The 20,558-nt window shown below is 39.7% G+C and overlaps 1 protein-coding gene across 1 annotated transcript in view; it reads right to left on the bottom strand.

Annotated features, from left to right (window-relative positions):
• Positions 1-5,931: 5,931 nt before the first annotated feature.
• Positions 5,932-20,558, bottom strand: part of ARHGAP6 (Rho GTPase activating protein 6) — a gene marked incomplete at its 5' end in the record, with an annotated part of 22,711 nt that continues 8,084 nt past the window's right edge. Inside the window, 5 exons of the mRNA XM_010013147.1 lie at positions 5,932-6,635; positions 7,386-7,466; positions 8,992-9,254; positions 15,316-15,413; positions 20,280-20,459. Coding sequence (XP_010011449.1) covers positions 5,932-6,635; positions 7,386-7,466; positions 8,992-9,254; positions 15,316-15,413; positions 20,280-20,459 — 1,326 coding nt within the window. The remainder of the gene's footprint in view (positions 6,636-7,385; positions 7,467-8,991; positions 9,255-15,315; positions 15,414-20,279; positions 20,460-20,558) is intronic.

Here is a 20,558-nt window from a genome sequence, read left to right on the forward strand (position 1 = left end):
TCTGGCCGGAGCAGTGGGGATGTCCCCATGCCCTGACCACAACAAGGGTTTCACCTGCCAGGCACAGGAAGCTGGGACTGGTCTTGGTGCCTTGCCCAGTGCCTGCGTGACCCTGTGTGCATCCACGCTCACCCTGAGCACAAAGCCCCATGGCTGCTGAACACCCAGCTACCACACAGACTCGCTGTCTCCTGGTGAGCAGCATTCAGCCCCCACAGCACATGTGCACAGGGAGGAGGAAGGGGCTGCTTCTTATTTGGTAGGATGAGGCTAGATATTTTCTGATCTTTTTCCCAGATCTGATTCTTTTTTCCAACCCCAGATTCCGAAGCAAATGCTTTTGTTTTCCAGGCCCTTTTAAATCTTTTTTATTTTATTATTAAAGCGCATAGCTATGGTTGGAAAGGGACATAGGGAAATGGAAAAGAGCAAGCCCAGCAAAAGGAAATGGTGATCTGAGGCATCCCCTCATGTCCCCTTTGTTTAACAGAGGCATTGTTAAAAAGTTGTTCTGTTTTATTTGAAAGTTTAAATAATCATTAGAAAAGCGTCCAGAGTATGGGCTCAAGTCCTCATCCAGAGAGTCCAGCAACCACCCAGCTGGAGACACTGCTCTCGCCTGCTCTAACATGCTTTTTCACCCCCTCCCAAACACAATTCTGGAGAGAAGTGGATAAAGACAGCTCTCTTCTTCTCTCCCTCTGCGACCCTAAAACTCCAGTGGCAAAGACACTTGCTTACTCAGCAACAGAGGAAAGAGGATTAACTCCCTGTCTTTCACAAGGAAGATTTTATCTGCCTGTCTCCATTTGCCAGTGCTGCTTGGGATTCAGCACAACCTCCCTTCCCCCTATATTTCTAAAATGCCCAAACGGGATTGCTTTCATAAATCCCATATTCATTTATTAATTCTTTGAACAAATTAATTAAATCCTGGTCCTGTTCATGAATACTTTTAGATCAGCTGGAAACAGTTTTCAATCAATCAATAAATCCCAAATAAAAAAAATAAAAAAAAAAAAAACCAAAACCCCAAACAAAAAACCCAAAATAACAGCAAAAAGTGCAATTCCACAAAAAGTGTCTCTCTCTCCGTTTCCAAAAGGCCTGGATTTCTTACAGCACCCAGCAGAGCTGAGCATGCCATCTCCTTCTGCCATCCACCTCCCCAGACCCCCAGGAACAGCACTGTCTCTGCCAGCCCCACCAGCCCCAGGTTCACCCAGGAACACAGGGAATAGCATGACATCACAGAGGACTCTGGGTAAGTTTTGCTTTTCCCAGCTGGAAAGGTGTGCTGAACATCTTGCTTTCCTTTCCCCAGGCTGTAACACTTTGTTGGCCTTAGACAATGAAGTTATTAAATGCTCCTTCTTGCTGTTACAGGGATTGCCATCCATTATCTGTTTTACCATGCTTTTAGGATGAGGTTCATTCAACCAGTCTTGGAAGCCTACTGTAGATAGGTCTCTATTTGGGCAGCTTATTTAGGCTTCCCTTGTATGGGCAGTGGAAAGAAAGGGGCTTTTCTAGTGCCTAGCCCTTCAAAGGGGACATCCTTCAAAGAAAAACTTAGGCGGCTGTATGGATGGTGGCACAGAAATACCTGTCTCTCTGCACTGAATATAAAAGGAGCTTGTAAGGGACTTTTCCAGAGGTAGATACCACCCTTAGAGATGCTTTAACCTTCAGAAAATTTAGATGAATGGTAGTCTCAGAGAGAGTACATTTTATGACCCAGCACTCTGGACGTCTACATGCCTTGAATAGCTCTGCGGTCTCTGCAGCACTGTCTGGATGCCGAGATGCCTTCCCCTAAAGCAACTGTAGCACAGCAGTAGTTCACTATTCTCAGCCATGTTGTAAAAGAGCTAACTGATGTCAGGATACTCGTTAATGCAACCGAGAACCATTTCCACCACTTTGCAGTTCTGTGAGGTTATGGCATCACACAATGGAGCTCCTCTTTTCTCTGGTGGTTTTTGTTTGGTTTGTTTTTTGAGATGAATGAGAAGAGAAAGGAAAGAGACAGGCAGACAGAGGGAGCAAAGTGAGGCTCAGACAACCCGTGTGTCGCCCAGAGAAGACAGAATTCCCTGACCCTCTGCCAGACCAGTGCCACAGAACAAGATGGTGCTTCAGAAAGGCTGGAATTGAGGTTTTTGACCTCAACCAGTAACAAAACACTCCCCAGACCATACAACCACAAATCCCAGCCCACTGGAACACATCATTTCAACAGCAGAGAAGATCTCCATAGCATTAATCAATGCCATGGTAGCAGCCTAGGTTCCCGATGTAGACAGTAGACCACTTGAGAGATCCAAAGCACCCAAGCTAGCAGTTGGGCTGGTTTAGGTTTGTAACACAGAGCCACTCTCAAGTGCTTGGCCTGGCTTTTGCCTACACACTGAAGCAGCAAGCCCGGTGGTTGCACAAGTAGATTAAACAGGGCTAAATGGAGGCTGCTGCCAGAAGGGTGGTCAGTCCCAACCTCCTTTCAGCTATATCTGACCCTGTCCCTTCTCCTCCCGTGCCTACCACTTGTGAAAGCCCCTGAATTATACATGTTCCTTGTACAGGGCATGTTTCAGCCACAGCAACAAGCCCCAGGATTCCTCCCGCCACTCGAAGAGCTGGTGTATGGAAAGGAATAGGAGACTGGGGAAGAGGGAGAATGTGGAACTTACCCCTTAGCGGTGGAACATGGTCTTCAAATGGGTGAGTCAATTGCATAGCTACGTCTTGTTTTAAAAGACAGCAACAACAGCAATAAAGTAATATTTTCAAGTCTAAGCTTTTCCATTTTTCCCTTGGCTCAGAGGTTCCCCCACCATGCTTGGCTGGACTAGAGCTGCACCAGTTCCTCTCACTTTTTCATTTCTGCAACACAAGAGCAACCCCCTGCCCCTGTCCCATAGGCACCCTGTCCTCGTGACACCCACATCTCCTCTCTCCTTGGCTTACCTGTGAGTCCAGCACACCCTTCCTCCCAGCTGGAAGACACCCTTGAGAGCAGGTAATGAAGACCATCAGGGGAAAGATGGTTTTTTTTCAATCCTAGGTATGAACCCACATAGTGCAACAGGAAGTGATGGGAGGGAACTGAACTACAGGAGTTTGCCCTGAGGCCTCAAGACCTCCAGAGGAGATGTTCTCCACCACGAGAAGCTTCTCACTGAAGCAGAAGCCCATGATCCTTTGACTATGACAGGAAACCCGCTCCCAGGTGAAAGAGTCAGAGAAAAGGCTTTGATATCTCCACACTATGGACTTTCCCTGTAAGAGGAATATTATGGCTGTACAACAGCATGTGTCATAGGAAGAAAAACATCACACAGATCTAAAATTGAATAGTCCACACACATCTAACAGCTAAAATAAAACTAGAAACAACCTTCACAGCTACATTTCCTGTGAAATATGAAAAAGACATCAAAAGAAACTGTCACTCATTTCAGCCTCAAAATAAGTACAACTAAAAATTACTACATCCTTCACCTGCTCATGATAATTTTTCTCTGTCCTGTTCAAATGAAAATAACAGGCAGAAATTACGTAGTCTTGGCAAGTGTTACTTTAATTCACTGAAATTTATTCTATATCTCTTTTCTTCCAAACAATTGTATATTGAAACATGTGAAGACACGGTTGTCCTCCAGCAGTGGTCTTGGGTTTTGTTCTCTGTTTTTGCATAAATTCTATATAGACGGTAATATACAAACATATACACAGATATACAGAGAGATACTGGCAAAAAGCAAACTCTTTATGCGATCTATCACTCAAAAAGTTGAAAGCACGCAGGTGCTTCTGTATTTAGAAAGGGATTTACAATGCAGAGGCAGACATCTAGTGAACAAAGTATCTTCTGCAGCGAGATTTGCACTATGCCTGTTTTTGAGGACTATTAGGGAGATTCAATTCCCTGTAGCAGTTCTGTATCAAGCCTGGGATAATATTGAGACAAGATCAAATAGTGAAGATTGCTTTTTGAGAGCTTGGTTTTGTCCTTATATTCCACTATTTTCTTAATTTGGGATGGCGTTTGTTTTTTGATGTTTTCTTTTAGTAATAGACACAGAGCTGCTGCAACAAGCTACATGCAAGAACCTTTTCCTACCACTTTTCATATCAAGATAGTATGTGGAAAAGCCTTGCAACCACCAGGAGAAGAGAACTGAGATTTATTCTGGTTGCGGTATTCATAAAAACAGCTGCCCAGCCTGACAGTACTACAACAGTCAAATGCCAAACCCTGCCCCTTTCTACTTGGGTTGGTGCCTTTCTCTTACAACTTTATTTGGGGAATGGAGATTATGATGGGTAGATTCTTTATATGATGGATTTTAAGCCTAAGACTCAAGTAAAACTTTGGATCTTGTATACTTAAGTTGTATTTGAAAGTGGTCCTTACTCTCTTAAGCCTTTTAGCTGTTTTTGACAGAGATACTCAAGAATGTAATAAAACCACATCAATTTTTACATAAACCTTACTTCAAAAAAAAGGAGCAAAAATTATGCTCATTATTTTGCTTAACTTTTTATTCCATCAGTATGGCACAAGATAGAACTTAAAGACAACATCACTGAATAAGTTTCAACTTCATTAAAATTAAGACTAATGCACTTTATAAAATTCTTTTGATATGATACACTGTCCCTTATCAAGCGGTAAAAAGACTTTTCTCTGGAATACTGAAGTACATTGCCACCTGCTGGCCATAAACAATTTTGCAATTTAAAACCACCAGCGCGTGTTTAAACAGCAAGATTTAACAATGCAACATACAATTATTGAGGAAGTACTGCTGACCCAGAATTTGGTGCAATATTTATTGAAATGCAGCTGTGAACTTCTCCAAACGTCATGTTCATTTCTGAAACTGTGTGACTCCCTTTCATATGTCTATCATTTTTCTTTCTTAACGCTGAAGCTTTGTTATTTCAAAGGAAAAGCCATATTCTTTCTCAGTTGTTACACACCTCAATTTATTTGGTTTGGTTTTCTAAAATTTGGATTCCAGTTTATTGTTTAAGAACAATACATAAAATCATACATTTATAAATATATATATTATATCCTGTATATATAAGGTTGGTTTTCCTCTAGAATGGAAGGGCAGACCTTTGCACTACATCCTTAGTTGATTTAGGCACGGCCTTGCTCTTACTTGAGTCTCTGAGCTGCTTCCTATCAGAATCTAAAAAACAAAAAAACAAAACCCAACACCCAACACATTTTTACAATCTTGCATCAAATTTTAATTTTGTTTGCAAATATATTTATAAGAAAAAATATTTGGTATTTTCCCCTCTAAGCTCGCTTCTACCCTTATAAAATATATGGCTTTTCATGTTCCACTCTATTTTAGTGTTTTTCAATAGGCAGTGAAAAGGAGGACAACTTCTCCCTTTAACAGTTTTTTTTAATATAAGCACAGAAACCAGCTTGTGCACTTTCTATAGAATTCCAATGCATATCATGGTAATGTAAGTGCAGTGACTTTTTAAAAAAAAGCAGTCATGATTGATTGACATCTGTATATGAAAACAAAATATATGATTATCATACAATACCCATTACAGAATATACAATCATCAGAACTGCAGATATATAAATACATTTTAGCAACATCAAAGCGACGGTTTTATCTTATACACAGCGGATGCAAACAGTTATTGGACTAAAATTTTCATCTTTTCATGGTTTTATCTCAAAAGCTTGCTGAAAACCAGGAACTTACATACTCTATTTGTAAATGGACTGCTTGACAGTGCTGTTAAGAAATTAAAGTGAACAAAGTTTAAAAAAAGTATATGCAATTCAGTTGGTATAAAACAAGGAAACCCTCCCCATTTTCCAACGTCACTGTTGTTTTCCTATAAGACGGGTGGGTACAGGTACTGGGACAGTTCTGCAAAGTCTGATCATACAAGGGTTTCTGGGAGGGCATCAGGGTTATCAGCTGATAATAGCTCCCAAATTTGCCACCTTTCCCTTTGCCAATCATGCCAGTCTGCCTCTGAAACACTTTTACTGTTCTGACTGTGAGGTGCTGTGGAATAGATGTGACCTGCTTGGGTGTGCGGGTCCGGCCGCTCGTGCCTGGAGGTGGCGTGGTCGGGGGCTTTGGCTGGTGGTCCTCCAGCTGCTCTTGTCCCTGAACTTTTTTCTTGGCGTTGAAGTCTCCACAAATTGTGCAGGGTTGAAGAAACACTTGACCGTTGTGAGAACACGGAGCTTGGTTTTGCTGCGCCTGGGTAGGGGGGTGGTGGCCGCTCTTTTCTGTAGGAGGGCTTGGCTGTGCTTTGTGAACAAACCACATTCGAGTCACGCTCAGTGAGGTCCTCCACGCTGCTTAAAGTCAAGTGCTGCTCTGATTTTGAGTGTGACAGGTCTGAACTACTGCCGACTTCGATTTGTGGGTTACTGCACACCCGAGACACTGTGGGATGGAGCTGACACTCAGGGATGGCAGCAGTTGTCTGGCTCCTTCGCATGACCTGCCTGCTGGTGTCCAATTCAGAGGAGCTGCCCTGCCACCGAGGAGAACACATGGCAAGGTTCCCATAGGAAAGAGAGCACTGTCCGGGTCTCAGCAAGCTGCTTTCGTAGATGTTCCCATAAGAACCTGGGGACCAGAGTAAGACAACATCAGCCTGTGTAATCATTTTTGTGGCACTTAACAAGTTAGTCCATTTCCGCTGCATCACACTGTAGAAGAGGGATGGGGACTTTTATCATTAGGTTATGTGACTGAAGGTCTATCAGCCTCACCACTGGCCAAACCCGGGGACACGGAGCAGCAGCCTGGTATCTAAACTATATCTAACATATTACCTAGTGACTAATACTTTGCTCTGACATAAAGCCTTGCAGCACCTAAAGTCTTTCAAATGCTTGAAAAGCAGGGGTGTGTTTTAGTCTCACAGTTCCTCTGGGAGGTAGATGAAGATGGGAGAAAAACAAAGGCAGAATGAGTCAGGGACTTGCCATGACCACGTTGGCCAGTGGCAGGGTCAGCACCCAGGACTGCCAACCTCACAGCCTGTGCTTGTGCCACTGCGGCAGCCACCCTCAAATCCCCTTCCAATGACTACTTCTAGAAAAATATAAAACTATTTCTGAAGTCATTTTAAAGCTACTTTTTAAAATTATCTTGTGACAGTTTGAAATGTTGCCACATTTGTATAACTGTAGAATCAGAGAATGTTTAGGGTTAGTTACCTTTTAAAAGTCCACCTCTGGACAATGTGAGTTTTCCTACTGGTTTCACTGTGATTTCTCAAATCACATTTTAGATAGATAGAGTCTATCTAAATCATTTTAGATAGATACAGTCTTTGCTAGATTTGGGCTTAAAACTTGAGAAATAACTGACCTGTCATTGCTGAATCTTTGCAGCTACTTTTCAGTGTTGAATGCCAGGTACCCCAGATATCAAAATGATCTTCAGAAACATCTAAATAGCAGTAAGAGCAGGAAGAAAATGATGAGTCTCTTAAAGCCATTATTTAGAAACATACAAACAGAATGGTAAAACCTTAAGTAAGGTATCAGAGTGGTTAACATATACTAGCATCTGACTTACCAGCACCTAACACAAACACCTCAAACCTATTTGTTCACAGTTACTTGCTGTTTCAGGCTCAGATCCTGTGATGGATTCGGTAAGCTTTGGATGGAACACCTGAGCTGCGGGGAACGTGGAATTTCCCTTACGTCCTCTGCACTACCGAAGGCAGTTAGGAGAGTATGCACAAGAACAGGAGGATTTGGTCAACTGGAGTTTGACCTAATGGCAAAGCTCCCTTAGGTAGTCTCAGGGGTCACTATAAGCATGCTCTATCAACCCAAGCGATGCTGCAGGTCTTACGCAGAAGGGAAGTCACAGAATAGGGATCTAATGAAAAGCATGCATCAAGCCCTGGGCTGGATTATAGCTGTTTCATGCCTTTTTCTGATTCAACCTGGCAGTAAAGGAATTTCCTAATTTGTCATGGTCCAGTATCACTGTGATGCATATTAAAGTCCAAAAGATGGCTTAGGATGGTTTAGTATGATAAAACTTCATACAATTTCCTGTTCATAATAGAAGTCTGACCAAATTTTGAAACCTATTCAGAGATTTGGATGCTGAATGCAGAAGATAAATGCCTATTGGCATTTATAAGGCATATAATTGAGGTAATAGTCTATATCCCATTAATCCCAAACTGAATTAAGTGCTTAACCAGTACCTCTGAGTTGAAATGGTTTTAAAAATACCACCAGTTACCTGCATCCCTAAGCATTAAGTTCTTTTAGTTCGGCTCACTAAATATCCATTTCAAGAAGTTGGGGGTTTTGTAATATTTTTAAATTAAAAGCATCTTGAAGTGCTGATGAGCTATCACTTTAAACCACAGTTCTTTACAGGAGAAATCATTCAGGTGTGTACTCCCTAGGTAGCTATGGAAATTATGGATCCCTGCACTAGTACTGCCAGGTATGTAATTGGTAGCAGATGTAAAGCTGTACAGCTCAGGTGTGTTCTCCAGTGGGAGGGTGTTGAGGTCATTCTTTTCAACTGGAGAAAATTTGTAGCTTGACATCTTAAAGCCTCACATTTTTCCAAAGTCTGAACCATAATCTTGTGGGTATTACAGTCCTATGGAGTAGGACTAAGAAATCAGTCTTTGTCATGCTGTCGCAGACAGGCTAAAAAGCAAGAGACACGTAGCTCTATTGTCCTAAGTAATAGGTCCAAGTTTTGAGAAATGCCATACCAAGAGCACCCCGACAGATGAGCTAATGAGGAGGACTGAGCACAGACCCTTCAGGCTCAACACAAATCAGGGATGTTGGTCAGTCATTTTTCATAAGGTTATTTACACCACTGCTCCTCAAATACTGGTATTTGATAATGCAAAATTGACCCTTTTCAATTACTTTAGAAACCCACATCAGTCACTAAGGAGGAGTAACACAAGCAGGATGTACTCTACCTTTTCCAGCCTGTGATGCAGAAGAATTCTCCTTTGTCTTAGGCTGCAAATGTCCAACCAGCGTGTACTGTTCAGGTACCTTGTACAGCTTATCTGGGCTGCGGGCAACTTCTTCTTGCATTGCCATCAGCGAGCGCTCAGACAGTACTGGGGAGTTGTTGTCGTATGGGGAGACATCTCCACTTGAAGCTTTGTTGGAGTCTGTGGAAGAATGTCTTCCCCCTGTGGAGTAGGAACCTTCTGACCGCAGCATCTCAGGGCTCCTGAGAAATTTTGATAAACAAACTACTGTTAATGAAAAATGCCTTATGTTCACAGCTACAGGTGCAGTTTGACATCAGACAAATAAAATCTAATACAGGAGTATGATCACAGCTGCTGAAATTAAAACACTTTGGAAGCACTACAGATGTGAATTCTTCACGAGTAAAACTTTTGCCATGACGTGGCCAGCAGAGGCCACTAAAAAATCAAAAGATGTTGTTGTCATGAAAAAAAAAAAAAACGAACAAAACCACACAACTGTCCAGTTCACCACAGGAAATTAGTGAATCAATTCCTTATGTTACCTTGACAATTTAGCTTGTTACAACAGTAAATCTGAGGGCACGAGAGGGAAGATTAGTTTGATGCTAAGCAGTATACTAAAATCACTTCTTCCATTCTGAAGTACTACACAGTCAGGGATATCAAAACCTTAGCTCGCCTCTCAGGCTGTGAGAAGGATGCTCTTCTGGAGACATCAGAAGGTAAACGGGGGACAAGCAGATGTATCTATTGTACTCCAGATGGAGACAACAAACAACTGGCTTTGCTGATAACTTCTACAACTTTTTACCCTTTCACCTTTAAATCACCAATAGCATGGCCTGCATTTAATTTTGACCAAAAAAAAGGGCAAACACACACACCCACCACCAAAGTACAATCAAGGCTGTGCTTGAGACAACTCTCACTTTTGAAATGTATCGGGAACATTGAGGGAGATTTCCTGAGCTGTTAGAGTTTACTATGCAGATAGGAGGAAGTCCGTGAGTCACTGAACCTCCCAAAGAACACTTAAAAATACTTTGTAAACAAACAATTTTTTTCCTGTCAGACCTCCCTGACTTATATTCCTATTACTCATGTTCCATTCCTCTGCATCGTGATCTTTGTTTCTTAGATGCTTATCTTTTGCTTCTGGAGTTAAACACTTCTCTCAATGACCTCACTGAATGTATCATTGAACGTGATATGACAGAGGCCATTCTTGTAAATGTGTACTCATGGTCAGCCCTTCTCAGAGTCAAATCCAAAGAGAGCTTGAGCTGAGTGAGCAGCCAAAGCACATTGTTGTTAGGGAACAATAACCCGCTTTTCCAGGCAAATGAAATAAAACTGAAGAAAGAAAATAAAGGAAATACACAGTGGTAAGACAGGCTAGCTGCAGCACACTAATATTAATACAGAAATAATGATAAAACTTAGCACCACCTTCAAGCTCTTGTTTTTTTTTCCTGGCTGATTTACATATTGCATGTTCCAAACATAGAATATATACACTCAACATCATGATTATTGTGTCATTCTGTGTGGTTTTCTTCCCCACAGTATAAAAGCAACCATAAACTCTTGTGAATGAATTAACTAAGTTTACTCCTTTGTAATTCCCAGCAAGAAATCTATTACTGAACTGATCCTGAGCCTTACTGAGGGCCAGTTCAAAAACCAAAGCTGCCATCTGGCAAAGTAGCGGTATCCCCAGCTTCACAGTGTGGTTTGTATGGGAATGCTGGGGAGTCATTAAGAAAGAAAAAGAAAGGGTAAATCATGACTCAATTATGTAATTTCCTATACCAGCTTCTCACTGAAGCTGAGCCAAATGCAAGCTGATCTCTAAACAGCCACACACTTATTTTGTTGTCTTTTAGGTATGTACAATTCTATCACAGATCTTTTTTGTCTTTTTTTTTTTTCATCCCTTACTCCTTCCTTTCTGCCCTCCTTAGTTCTAAAAAATCTTGTGCAGTGAGTGTGAGCTAAGATGAGATGGGAATTTTAGAAGAACCAGAAAGACTTGAGAAAAGGAGAAATGTTGGTAGGCTTCCTATCTCAAATGTCTGTCTTTCTCTCCAGCTTTCTAGACTGAATCTCATCTAAACCTCACCCTGTTAGCATACAGACACACTTGGCACTAATGGTGACACCAATAAAGCTTATTGCACATAAGCCTTTGTAGGATCAAAACCTAACTATGTTGCACAGGGCAAAGAGATATACTACCACTTAGCCATGGCAAGGTAACACAAGGAATAGGGGAAAGGGAGATGGAAATGAAAGAATATGGGAACATAAACTTGAGCTTTGTGAAACATTGATTTCATATCTTACCTTGAATGATCTCTTATAGTCTATCTCTTCTCAAGACAGAGCTTCTGATAAAAATTTACGTGAACGGAAACTGTCAAGTCTTTGGAAAGATCCAAATGTTCAAGTTTCTAAACTCGTTTACAGTTTCTGCTAGTAAGGTGATGCAATTTATATATAACATTTTCAATTTTATTTAGAAAAAATAGTTTTAAAAAGCAAAGAAAATGCCTGTGGATTCTGTCAATCTTACTACAAGAGATCACCAAAATGGACTGAATACATCTGGAAACTTATCTCATACATTTGCAGCTTTACCGTGCTTTTTATGAATAAAATAAAACACAAGTTGCAAAAGAATTTGGCTTGCTTCTTTCCAAATAAAGAATAAATTCATACATATTCCTCAAAACAAAACTTTTGTATCTGTTTGCTTTATGGTTTGAATTCAGTAGCAGACAGATATTTACTAAAATTCATTGTCCACAGGATATCTGTGAAATTCTCTACCCACACACTGAGGAAAAATTTAATTGGGAGGCAAATGTAAATATTGTGCAAGATACGCACTTGCCTATATGCAGTCTGTGAATAAGGGTAGATCATAGTTTCCACAAAGAATAATAGAAGATTATGTACTATCAAATGTGAGAAATGAGAATGCAAGTAAAGTATTTTCTAGTGATTATGAACTATGTTAAGGAAAAGATTTAAAAAGTGGTTATGTACAAAAGGAAAGATCTGGAAACTGCAGAATGAACCTATGCTACATGTTCAAAAATACATTTTTGGATTCCAAAACAAAAATCGACTATGCTGCAAAGGAGTCTTGGGATTTCCTTTTAACTGGCATCCTTCTGAACTGATGGTTATCCACCAGAGTCTACTTGCATGGGTGAACTGGAAAAATGTTAAGAATAATAATTACTTCTACTGGGGATAGTCCTACTTTTCTTTATCAAAGCCATCAAAATAGGAAATCCCTTTCTGTTTTTGGCAGAAATCCTTTTCTGTTATACATTTATGCCTCTGAGTGGGAAAACAATTATGTCTTACAAAAGGCAAATCATACAGAGTGCGACGGCTTGGCAGCATGCAGTAGTAATTTCCACACGTATTTGAGTAATGCGGGTGCCACCAACAAAACAGATTATACAGGATTACGATATGGTTGCTACTGTAATAGGGTAGAGGACTCCATGATTCAGGAAGCCTCTGCAGCTTTGAAAACTGCATTTATGCATACTGGATGGCCTATTGTATGGCTTCACCTTCGCACCAGAGGTTACCATGGAATAAACCCCATCATTACCATCCAAAAACATTAAAAAATTCTGTAACTTTGAAACTCATTTACTCTAAAAGGACTACTAACCCATGATATAACCATAAGAAACAATTTTATTTTTCTGTTAAAGATGCTTCATCTTACAGCTGGAAAACCCAAATTCCACTGTCATCTAGCCAACATACAAAAAAGTTTGAAAGTCATCCAGAAAAGCACACTTCATAATTGCTGCCAACAGTAATCAGTGCTTTACCATGAACAACTTCTATAAACTCCCTTACACACCATTCATGATGCTCAGCTCTTAAGAGAACTGAAAGATCAGAAACATCTGACTTGTCCTCCCCTCTGGGAAGGAAAAGAGATTGTGTTTTCTCTGTTAGATCAGAGCGAAGAAAGCATTTGTAATGACATCAAAAGCAGAAATGTGAGGGCAATTGCAGAAGCAAGACCTTCAGTCTTGAAGCTGATTCCATACTCTACGCTATACAACTAGCTTTTCCGATGAAGATTGTCTCAAGAATATATAGTTTTCTGTTTCACAGATCCGAATTTGGATCTTGAGCACTTGACCGTGAAATTTCCAAGAGTAGTAAGGATGTATTTTGAAAGCTCATTTTTATCAAATCAAGACAAACATCTCCTTGTTGTCTGCAGCCTCACATTTCTTACAGGAAAAATAACCAACAAATATGTAGCCTCAAAATTGAGATTATCTTCTGAAATAGATACATCTCTTAAGAGCATCACACTCCTAGCGATAACACGAAGCAACATTCCCTCGAATTGCCTGGAATATCTTAACCAAGAAGTTGCAATCACAGTGAAAAAATATCTCATTAACATTAAGAATAAATCACTTACATGACAGTAGAGTAGAAGAAAAATGACAGATAGTAAGGTTTTCCTATCTCAGTGGTACTTCATCTGCCCATTACTGAAAATACAATAAATTGGTACTAGAGTAGCGATACGTTTCCTATTTGGTTTTGTAACCTTTTCTTACATAACCCTTTTTGTCAGTTGCAACCAGCTTTGCACAAAAGATCCATTTTCTCCTGTAGGTGTGCATGCTGGCTTAAAAGTAAGGAAGCCCAAGGAAAGGTCAATTAACTTAAAGGAAACAGGATCTAACAATAATCTGTTACATCCACAACAATCTGTGACAAATTTATGCTCAATTGATATGTGTAGCCACACGTGAGATACAATTTTATGTCTTTACATTATATAGACACTGAAATCCAGTATGACAGCTTTTATTAGCTTCAGTTAGAAATAATATGATCATTCCAAACTGAGGGCTTAAAGAAAGAAGTCTCTACAGACTTTACCGTATGCCATGTGATTTGCAGTTTCTCTCCTAAGTGTGGTCTTGGCTAATGGCAAATGTGAAACAAGTGTAAAAGGCAGCTAATGTACCTCTAATTATCCCGCGTTTGTTGTGATCTAAGCATACACATGGTTACTTGTCAGTCAGACATAAACTAACTGAAGTTGTTTCATGTCTGTGTTATACTAAGAAAACACACAGAGACAATCACCACAAATCAGATGATTTGTGGTAATTTGCTACTGCATGCTATGAGCTCATGTAGTTAAGTCAAACTAATAAAATCATTTACAACACAACATATATTCTGCACATATTTTTGTTTTGAAATTTTATAATCGAAGAAAGCTTTTTCCTCCATGTGTTAATTACACTACTTCTTTTATACCTCTTCCTTTAAAGCCAGGCACACTATTACACTACCTCCAACTATAGAAGGTTGATGGGGAAAGGAAAAAAAAAATAAAAAATCATAGCTAACCAACTGTACAGATTTAATTTTAATTATGTTCCGAATGCACTAGGCAATTTCCACACACACAGGAAGATAAAGTCCAATCTGTCCCAGAGAGTTTAGAGTCTAGGAAACCTCTTACAAATTACTTAAAGCAAGCTTGTCAAATTTTGTGGGTTTGGGATCTGACATTGGGATTCACTAGAATAAAGGCAATGACTGTGTGTCCCATAAGAAAGCCAGGAATCCTGCTAATCCTAATGTACAAACTCACAGTGTTAAGGCACACGGGTGTAGGCATATATACATCATACACAAAGTTGGACTATGTTATGTATCATAATTGAAACAGTGACCAGTGTGATTTTTTTTCTCTTCAGATCTTTCACAAAGCATACAATTAAATAATATCCAGAGAGTCTCTATAATTCTGCGTTGTGGTAGCTGACTTGTTTACAATGTCCTACGTGTACACAACAGGAAAAGAACAAAGAACTGGTCAAAGGGCTAGCTGTGATTGTGTTAAGGCACTCTAGAGTGTGTTTCAAGGATAGTGTAATACATGCCTTCTGTTACTGAAGACTACAACAAATCCAAGACACGAACCAGCAGATCACTAGAATACATCCTGCAGATAATAATTCACTGAATATTTTTATGTACATGTCATTCTGTTCTCTGCAGCAGAATGCAATCTTTCCTCTGAATCGGGAAATGATTTGTCTTTAGAAAACACTGTACAAGAGTCATAATTTCTTTGGCAGAGTCTGTGTAATGTGGAGGATATTTCTACTCCACTGTAGACAGTGCAGAAGAGCTGTGGAAAACTAGAACCTTTTGAACACTTCCAGTGGGAGATAGAAATTCCCAGCAGAAACAGGGAAAAAACAGATTACTCACGATGACTGGGAAGCTTTCCTCCTTAACAAATAGTCCACAACATCTGGATCAGTCTCTAATAGGCTAATAAGCACTTCATTCTGCAGGTCAGGGGAAACCTATGAAGACAACAGAAAATAGTTAGAGATTAATAACCTTTCACATACATTAATTTTGATACAATGCTTAATCTAAAAGACCAAGTACAAGTACATTTATGGAGAGTATAAAAAAATAACTATTCAGAAACTTCCACTTATAATGAGAAATTTCATGTTACAACAGGTGAAGTAGAACTAAAGATCACTGTGTACAACGTCGAATGCCGATTACTCTTGAATAACCTCTGAGTATCCAGTTGGGTATTATGTCTGATAGCAATAGTAGTATTACTCATGTATCACAATCTCAAAAACATCTGTTAGGGTCCTCATCTCACATCCCCATTCAAAGATCTGGAAACACTTGCAAATTTCTATTCCAAGCAACTGTCCTTATTTTGATATAACGTGAAACGTAATTACATAGCAAAGAGAATGTTTCTTCATATATTCTGTGGCATTTGACTTATATCCTTCTAATATAGAAGTTTCATGGTAATTATTCTATGAAGTTCTTAAATTGCTTCATTTCAGTAAAGCTGCCAAAGGTTAACATTTTTCTAAACGATGCCTTATAAACAATTAATGATCAGGTATCAATATGGCCAAATGCTGGGATCTGAAAGCATTTAAATTCCTGCTTATGCTCATTCAGAACTTGAGTAATTACAGAGTTCATCTGTCTTTAACTCAGGTTTACAAGTGGATCCTGTTGGATCTCCACCCACTCTGGATTTTGGATAGTAGAGACAGGCTCAGATAGAATTCATCTCATCTTTGGAGTTTGGCCTTCTGATTTGCAAACTCTGTCTAGTGCACTTTAGATGGAGATGAACCTTCAAAACACTTGATAGCTTAAGTTGCTGCAGGATACAGCAACATCTCCTGGGCAGGTAGCAGGAACACAACTCCAAAACCTGCCCAAGTAAACTCTGTGCTTCCAACTGCATTTTACATAAGCCCTATAAATCCTTAAGTGAGTTTGCCTACTTCATGATGGAACATTCAACTCAACCTTAAAAGCAACGAAACAGATGAAACCATCTGAGAAACTTGAACTAACAGCCCAGGTTCACTCATGATAGATGGAGCTGGAGGCAAGACAATCTCAGCAAGGGGTCATCAACTGTACAATATGCTTCTGGATGCAATTTGTCAGAGCCTGAATCTCTTGACCTTCAGGTCACACTGCATGGGCCATTTGTTCTCCCTGACATTTCCTGGGAAATAGGAATAGAATTACTAATAGATTCCTCAGGGGAATACCTCAAGTTTGGGAGGTAATTTAGGGAGTCAAGTTACAGAAAAGCTGTATTTCTTTAAAAACGGAAATAATTTGAAAATAACTGAAGATACGCATCATTTAGTTCATATTGATCCAAAATCTCTATGGAAAACTCATGTGACCACATATTCCTTTTTTGAAAATTGTATTTAGCCTCTGAGCTGAAAAAATATCTTATTGATGGTCATTGATATACCAGTGTTTAAATAAATTATCTTTTCATAGGAGTATGTATTTGGAAACCTGGTGTGCTGCAACATCTCTGTTTAGACAGTCCTTCTGTACAGTACCATAAACTCCAGATAAACTTTGAGGGTATGTCCTGGGGACAGGGTAAAGCAGAACCCATGTCTTTCTGTATGTCTATACAGCTTTATATTAAGTTGATGAACTTGTAAGAATCTACTGAGAAGACTTTGTCAGAAAAATAAAACTATATTTTCCATTATTTAAAAAAAAAAAAAAAAAAAAAATCAGTCTTTTATTACATAAAAAAGAATCTGAAAAAGTTCCAGCAGAGAGTTCAGTTCCAACTGAAAGCATTTGCAAAACCCAAACCTAACAGTTCTATTGAGATACAGGACTTTCATCTGAGAGAATAATCTATATTAATCTATGATGCTTAAACTTGATTTGTACTGGTGGTTTCAACGGCAAAGAGACAAAGTGGGGTTGAATTGTGCCTCCCCACATTCAGCTACTGGGCATAGTTCAGAGACTGGCAAAGAACACAGTCCTTTGTACATTCCCGTAAAATGTTTTCATGTATCCCTAAGACTCGCTGAAATAGGCAAGAATTGGATATGAAAAGGCCTTAACCTCAATGAAGCAAGGTCAGAATCCATCTTCTATATGAAATCCACATGTTTGCATATTATTGATGTCAATAATAGTTGCTTAAAAAAAAAACCAGTCCCAGGTTGTCCTGACAAACAGAACCTTCCTAACCCATCAATGCGTCAGAATCATTGTGATATTGTGGTCTGGGAGCCACAAAACATCCTGGTCTCCTAGGTTTTATTTCAGAAATATTGTTCTAGTTTCAGTGCTGAAGCCAATCAGTTTTATAACCTCCCCGTACACAAAAGTAACAGGGGAAAAAAATAACAAAACCCAAACACAAAACCACCTTAGCAGCAATACACTACGTTACAGCTACAGCTGAATGCTTGAGTCCAGATGTTTTCCTTTTGCAAGTAGCATAAATGTCAAGTACAAAGAGCAGTTCTGGTTTGGCCCCACTCCTATGGGTTTGGAAAACGAATTGCTGCTGCCTGATTCCAAATGATCAGTTTTACTACAATTACATGTACAGGTCTTTTCCTTTTGATGCATCTATTACCAAATGATGCACTGGGCTAATTGTCTTCAGAATATGAAGAGTCTCTCTGTGCTGCCAAAGAAAACATGAAAAAGATGAAAGAAAACCCTGGTAGAAGCTTTATAAAACATGAACTATGAGCAATTTGACACAATACTACAGATCAAGTATTGTATGTGAGTTTACACACTACTCCAGAAAAAAGGCAGAAGTTGCCATGTTGTTTGTTAAACTATGGCAATGGGAAGAGGGAAAATACCCAGAGACCCTCAACTGGTGTACATTTCACATGTATGTATTTCAGCTTTCAGAAGAGTGTCTGTGATAGGTTGGTTTGTCCTTCTCTCACATCCAGCTAGCCTCTGATTTTGAAATCTGATTCTAATCTTCCTCCACAATCTAAAAAGCTACTCTGAAAACCAAAAAAACTTTCCTTTTTTTTTCCGCCTACGCTTTGTTTAACTTTCCAATGAAAACGCAAGCACTGAAGAGATAAAGGAATAAAGGAAAAAATCTTTCACAGTTAAGAGACCATATATAGGTTAGACTAACCCTAAGCCCCACCTTTTCCATACTGAAAGTCAGAATGTGTGTCTATGTGCTGAGATGTGGTTGTGCTGTAAAATGTTCTTGAAGAGAAACAACCATAAGAAAATATCAGTATTATTTTTAACTTGCTAGTGTCATCCACACACTGGGCCAGCAGACCTTCGCACAAGAGTGCAGTTCTGTTCCTTTCTTTTCCTTCTGTGGAAGGAAAATTAGCACCTGACGTTTCCCCAAACTGTGAAAAGCATTAAAAAAAAAATACTGCTGAGTGTCTCACTGGAATAAGAATAAAAAAGCAAAGGATACAATGAAAGGCAATACAGTGTGATAGAAAAGATGGGAAAACCACAAAGAAGTTCATTTGAGGCTAAGACTGATAGGCAGGGCTTGTGGCTGCTTTCTCACGCTCTTCTCCCTCTTGAAACCTGGTAGACTCCTTCCCTTTACAGTCTTATGTGGCTATCGGTCTAACATGCACACAGTCCAGGCTTGACCACCTTCTCCCATCAAAGTATCCAGCACCCAGCTTTGCTGGAGCACTAAAGAAGTTCCACAGTATTCTTCCTCTTGCTCTGGAAACTGATCTCCCCATTGCATCGTACAGTGCTGCTTAGTTTCAAGACACAACAACCAAAGCTATTTTCACCTTTTCTAGACTACTGGTTAAGACATGTATGCCTCCTAAAATGAAGACAGGATCGTGCCTATCACTAGGTCTGACTGGCCTCAGCTACCTTAGGGCAGGGCTCTCTCAGGCATGAGTCATACTGACCTGAACTATAATTCTGTAGACAAAAAGAGAAAAAAGTAAAGCCACAGAATGAACTGTTCAGGTAACTTCTAGGCACAAGGAATGTGATTTAACTAAGCCACATCTTAAGCAAACAACATGTGCAAGTCCAAATTCATCATCCTTTTTATGAACTTCCTCACTTCGGCAAGAGAACAGAAAGGAACTGAGGAACAACCCAGATGCATGTTTTACTCCCCTTATCCAACTGACAAATGAGAAAGCTTTGTCCTTCCTCCCCATCAACCCAAATGAAAGTCTTCAGTATGGGAAGGCTGTTCCTTAACCAAGGATCTCTTATTCCCTGAAGAAAACCTGTCTCTCTGACTTCTAAAACCAAGAGGTGAAAAGTTTATTTGCAGTCTTGTCTTCAAAACTAATGAGCAATGGTGGTGCATTGTTCAGTGTACAAGTGAATAGCTGACCTCGTCATTTACACACACAGAAATCTTCTAAAGAAGATACTCTTATCCACAGAGAAACCATTCCAGGCAACACATTTTTAACACTATGGTTTACTTCAAAGCACTCTCCTTCACAACAGATTACCTTTTATACTATTAATAATTGATCCAATAATATTTCTACCAATTATTCCTAATTATTTTAGGAAAAAAATTCTTCACTATGAGGGTGTTCAGGCACTGGAACAAGTTTCCCAGAGAAGTTGTGGCTGCCCCAACCCTGGCAGTGTTTAAGGCCAGGTTGGATGGGGCTTTGAACACCTGGTCTAGTGGAAGGTGCCCCTGCCCACGGAAGGGGGGTTGAAACTGGATGATCTTTAAGGTCCCTTCCAACACAAACATTCTGCAGTTCTATGACCCTAATGTAATGCAGTTTCCTCAGTTTATTTCCTTCTAGTCTACTTTAATACCAACCAGGTATTTACTCATTTAACTTAAAAATGCATATGAGTAATGTGAAGAAACATCCACCTACCATGAAAAGGGCTTCATAGTTTTCAATCATCTTTTGTACGACAGCTATGATAGCAGTACTCTCTTCAGCTCGAGCAGAGCTCTGAACTGAGAATTCTTTGTCTGTAGATTTCTGCTTATGCAACAAGTTAGGGCCAAAGATGGTAGCCAGGTTAAGTGATGTCATTTTGTTCCCAGTAATCTAGAAAATAGAATATAAATGAGGTGGGGTCTTCCGGGGTCTGATGTATACAGATACGTATAAACACACATCTACACACACACACATACACTCTTCATC

Source organism: Nestor notabilis, unplaced genomic scaffold (genome assembly GCF_000696875.1).
Source record: "Nestor notabilis isolate BGI_N333 unplaced genomic scaffold, ASM69687v1 scaffold29724, whole genome shotgun sequence".
Lineage (NCBI taxonomy): Eukaryota > Metazoa > Chordata > Aves > Psittaciformes > Psittacidae > Nestor > Nestor notabilis.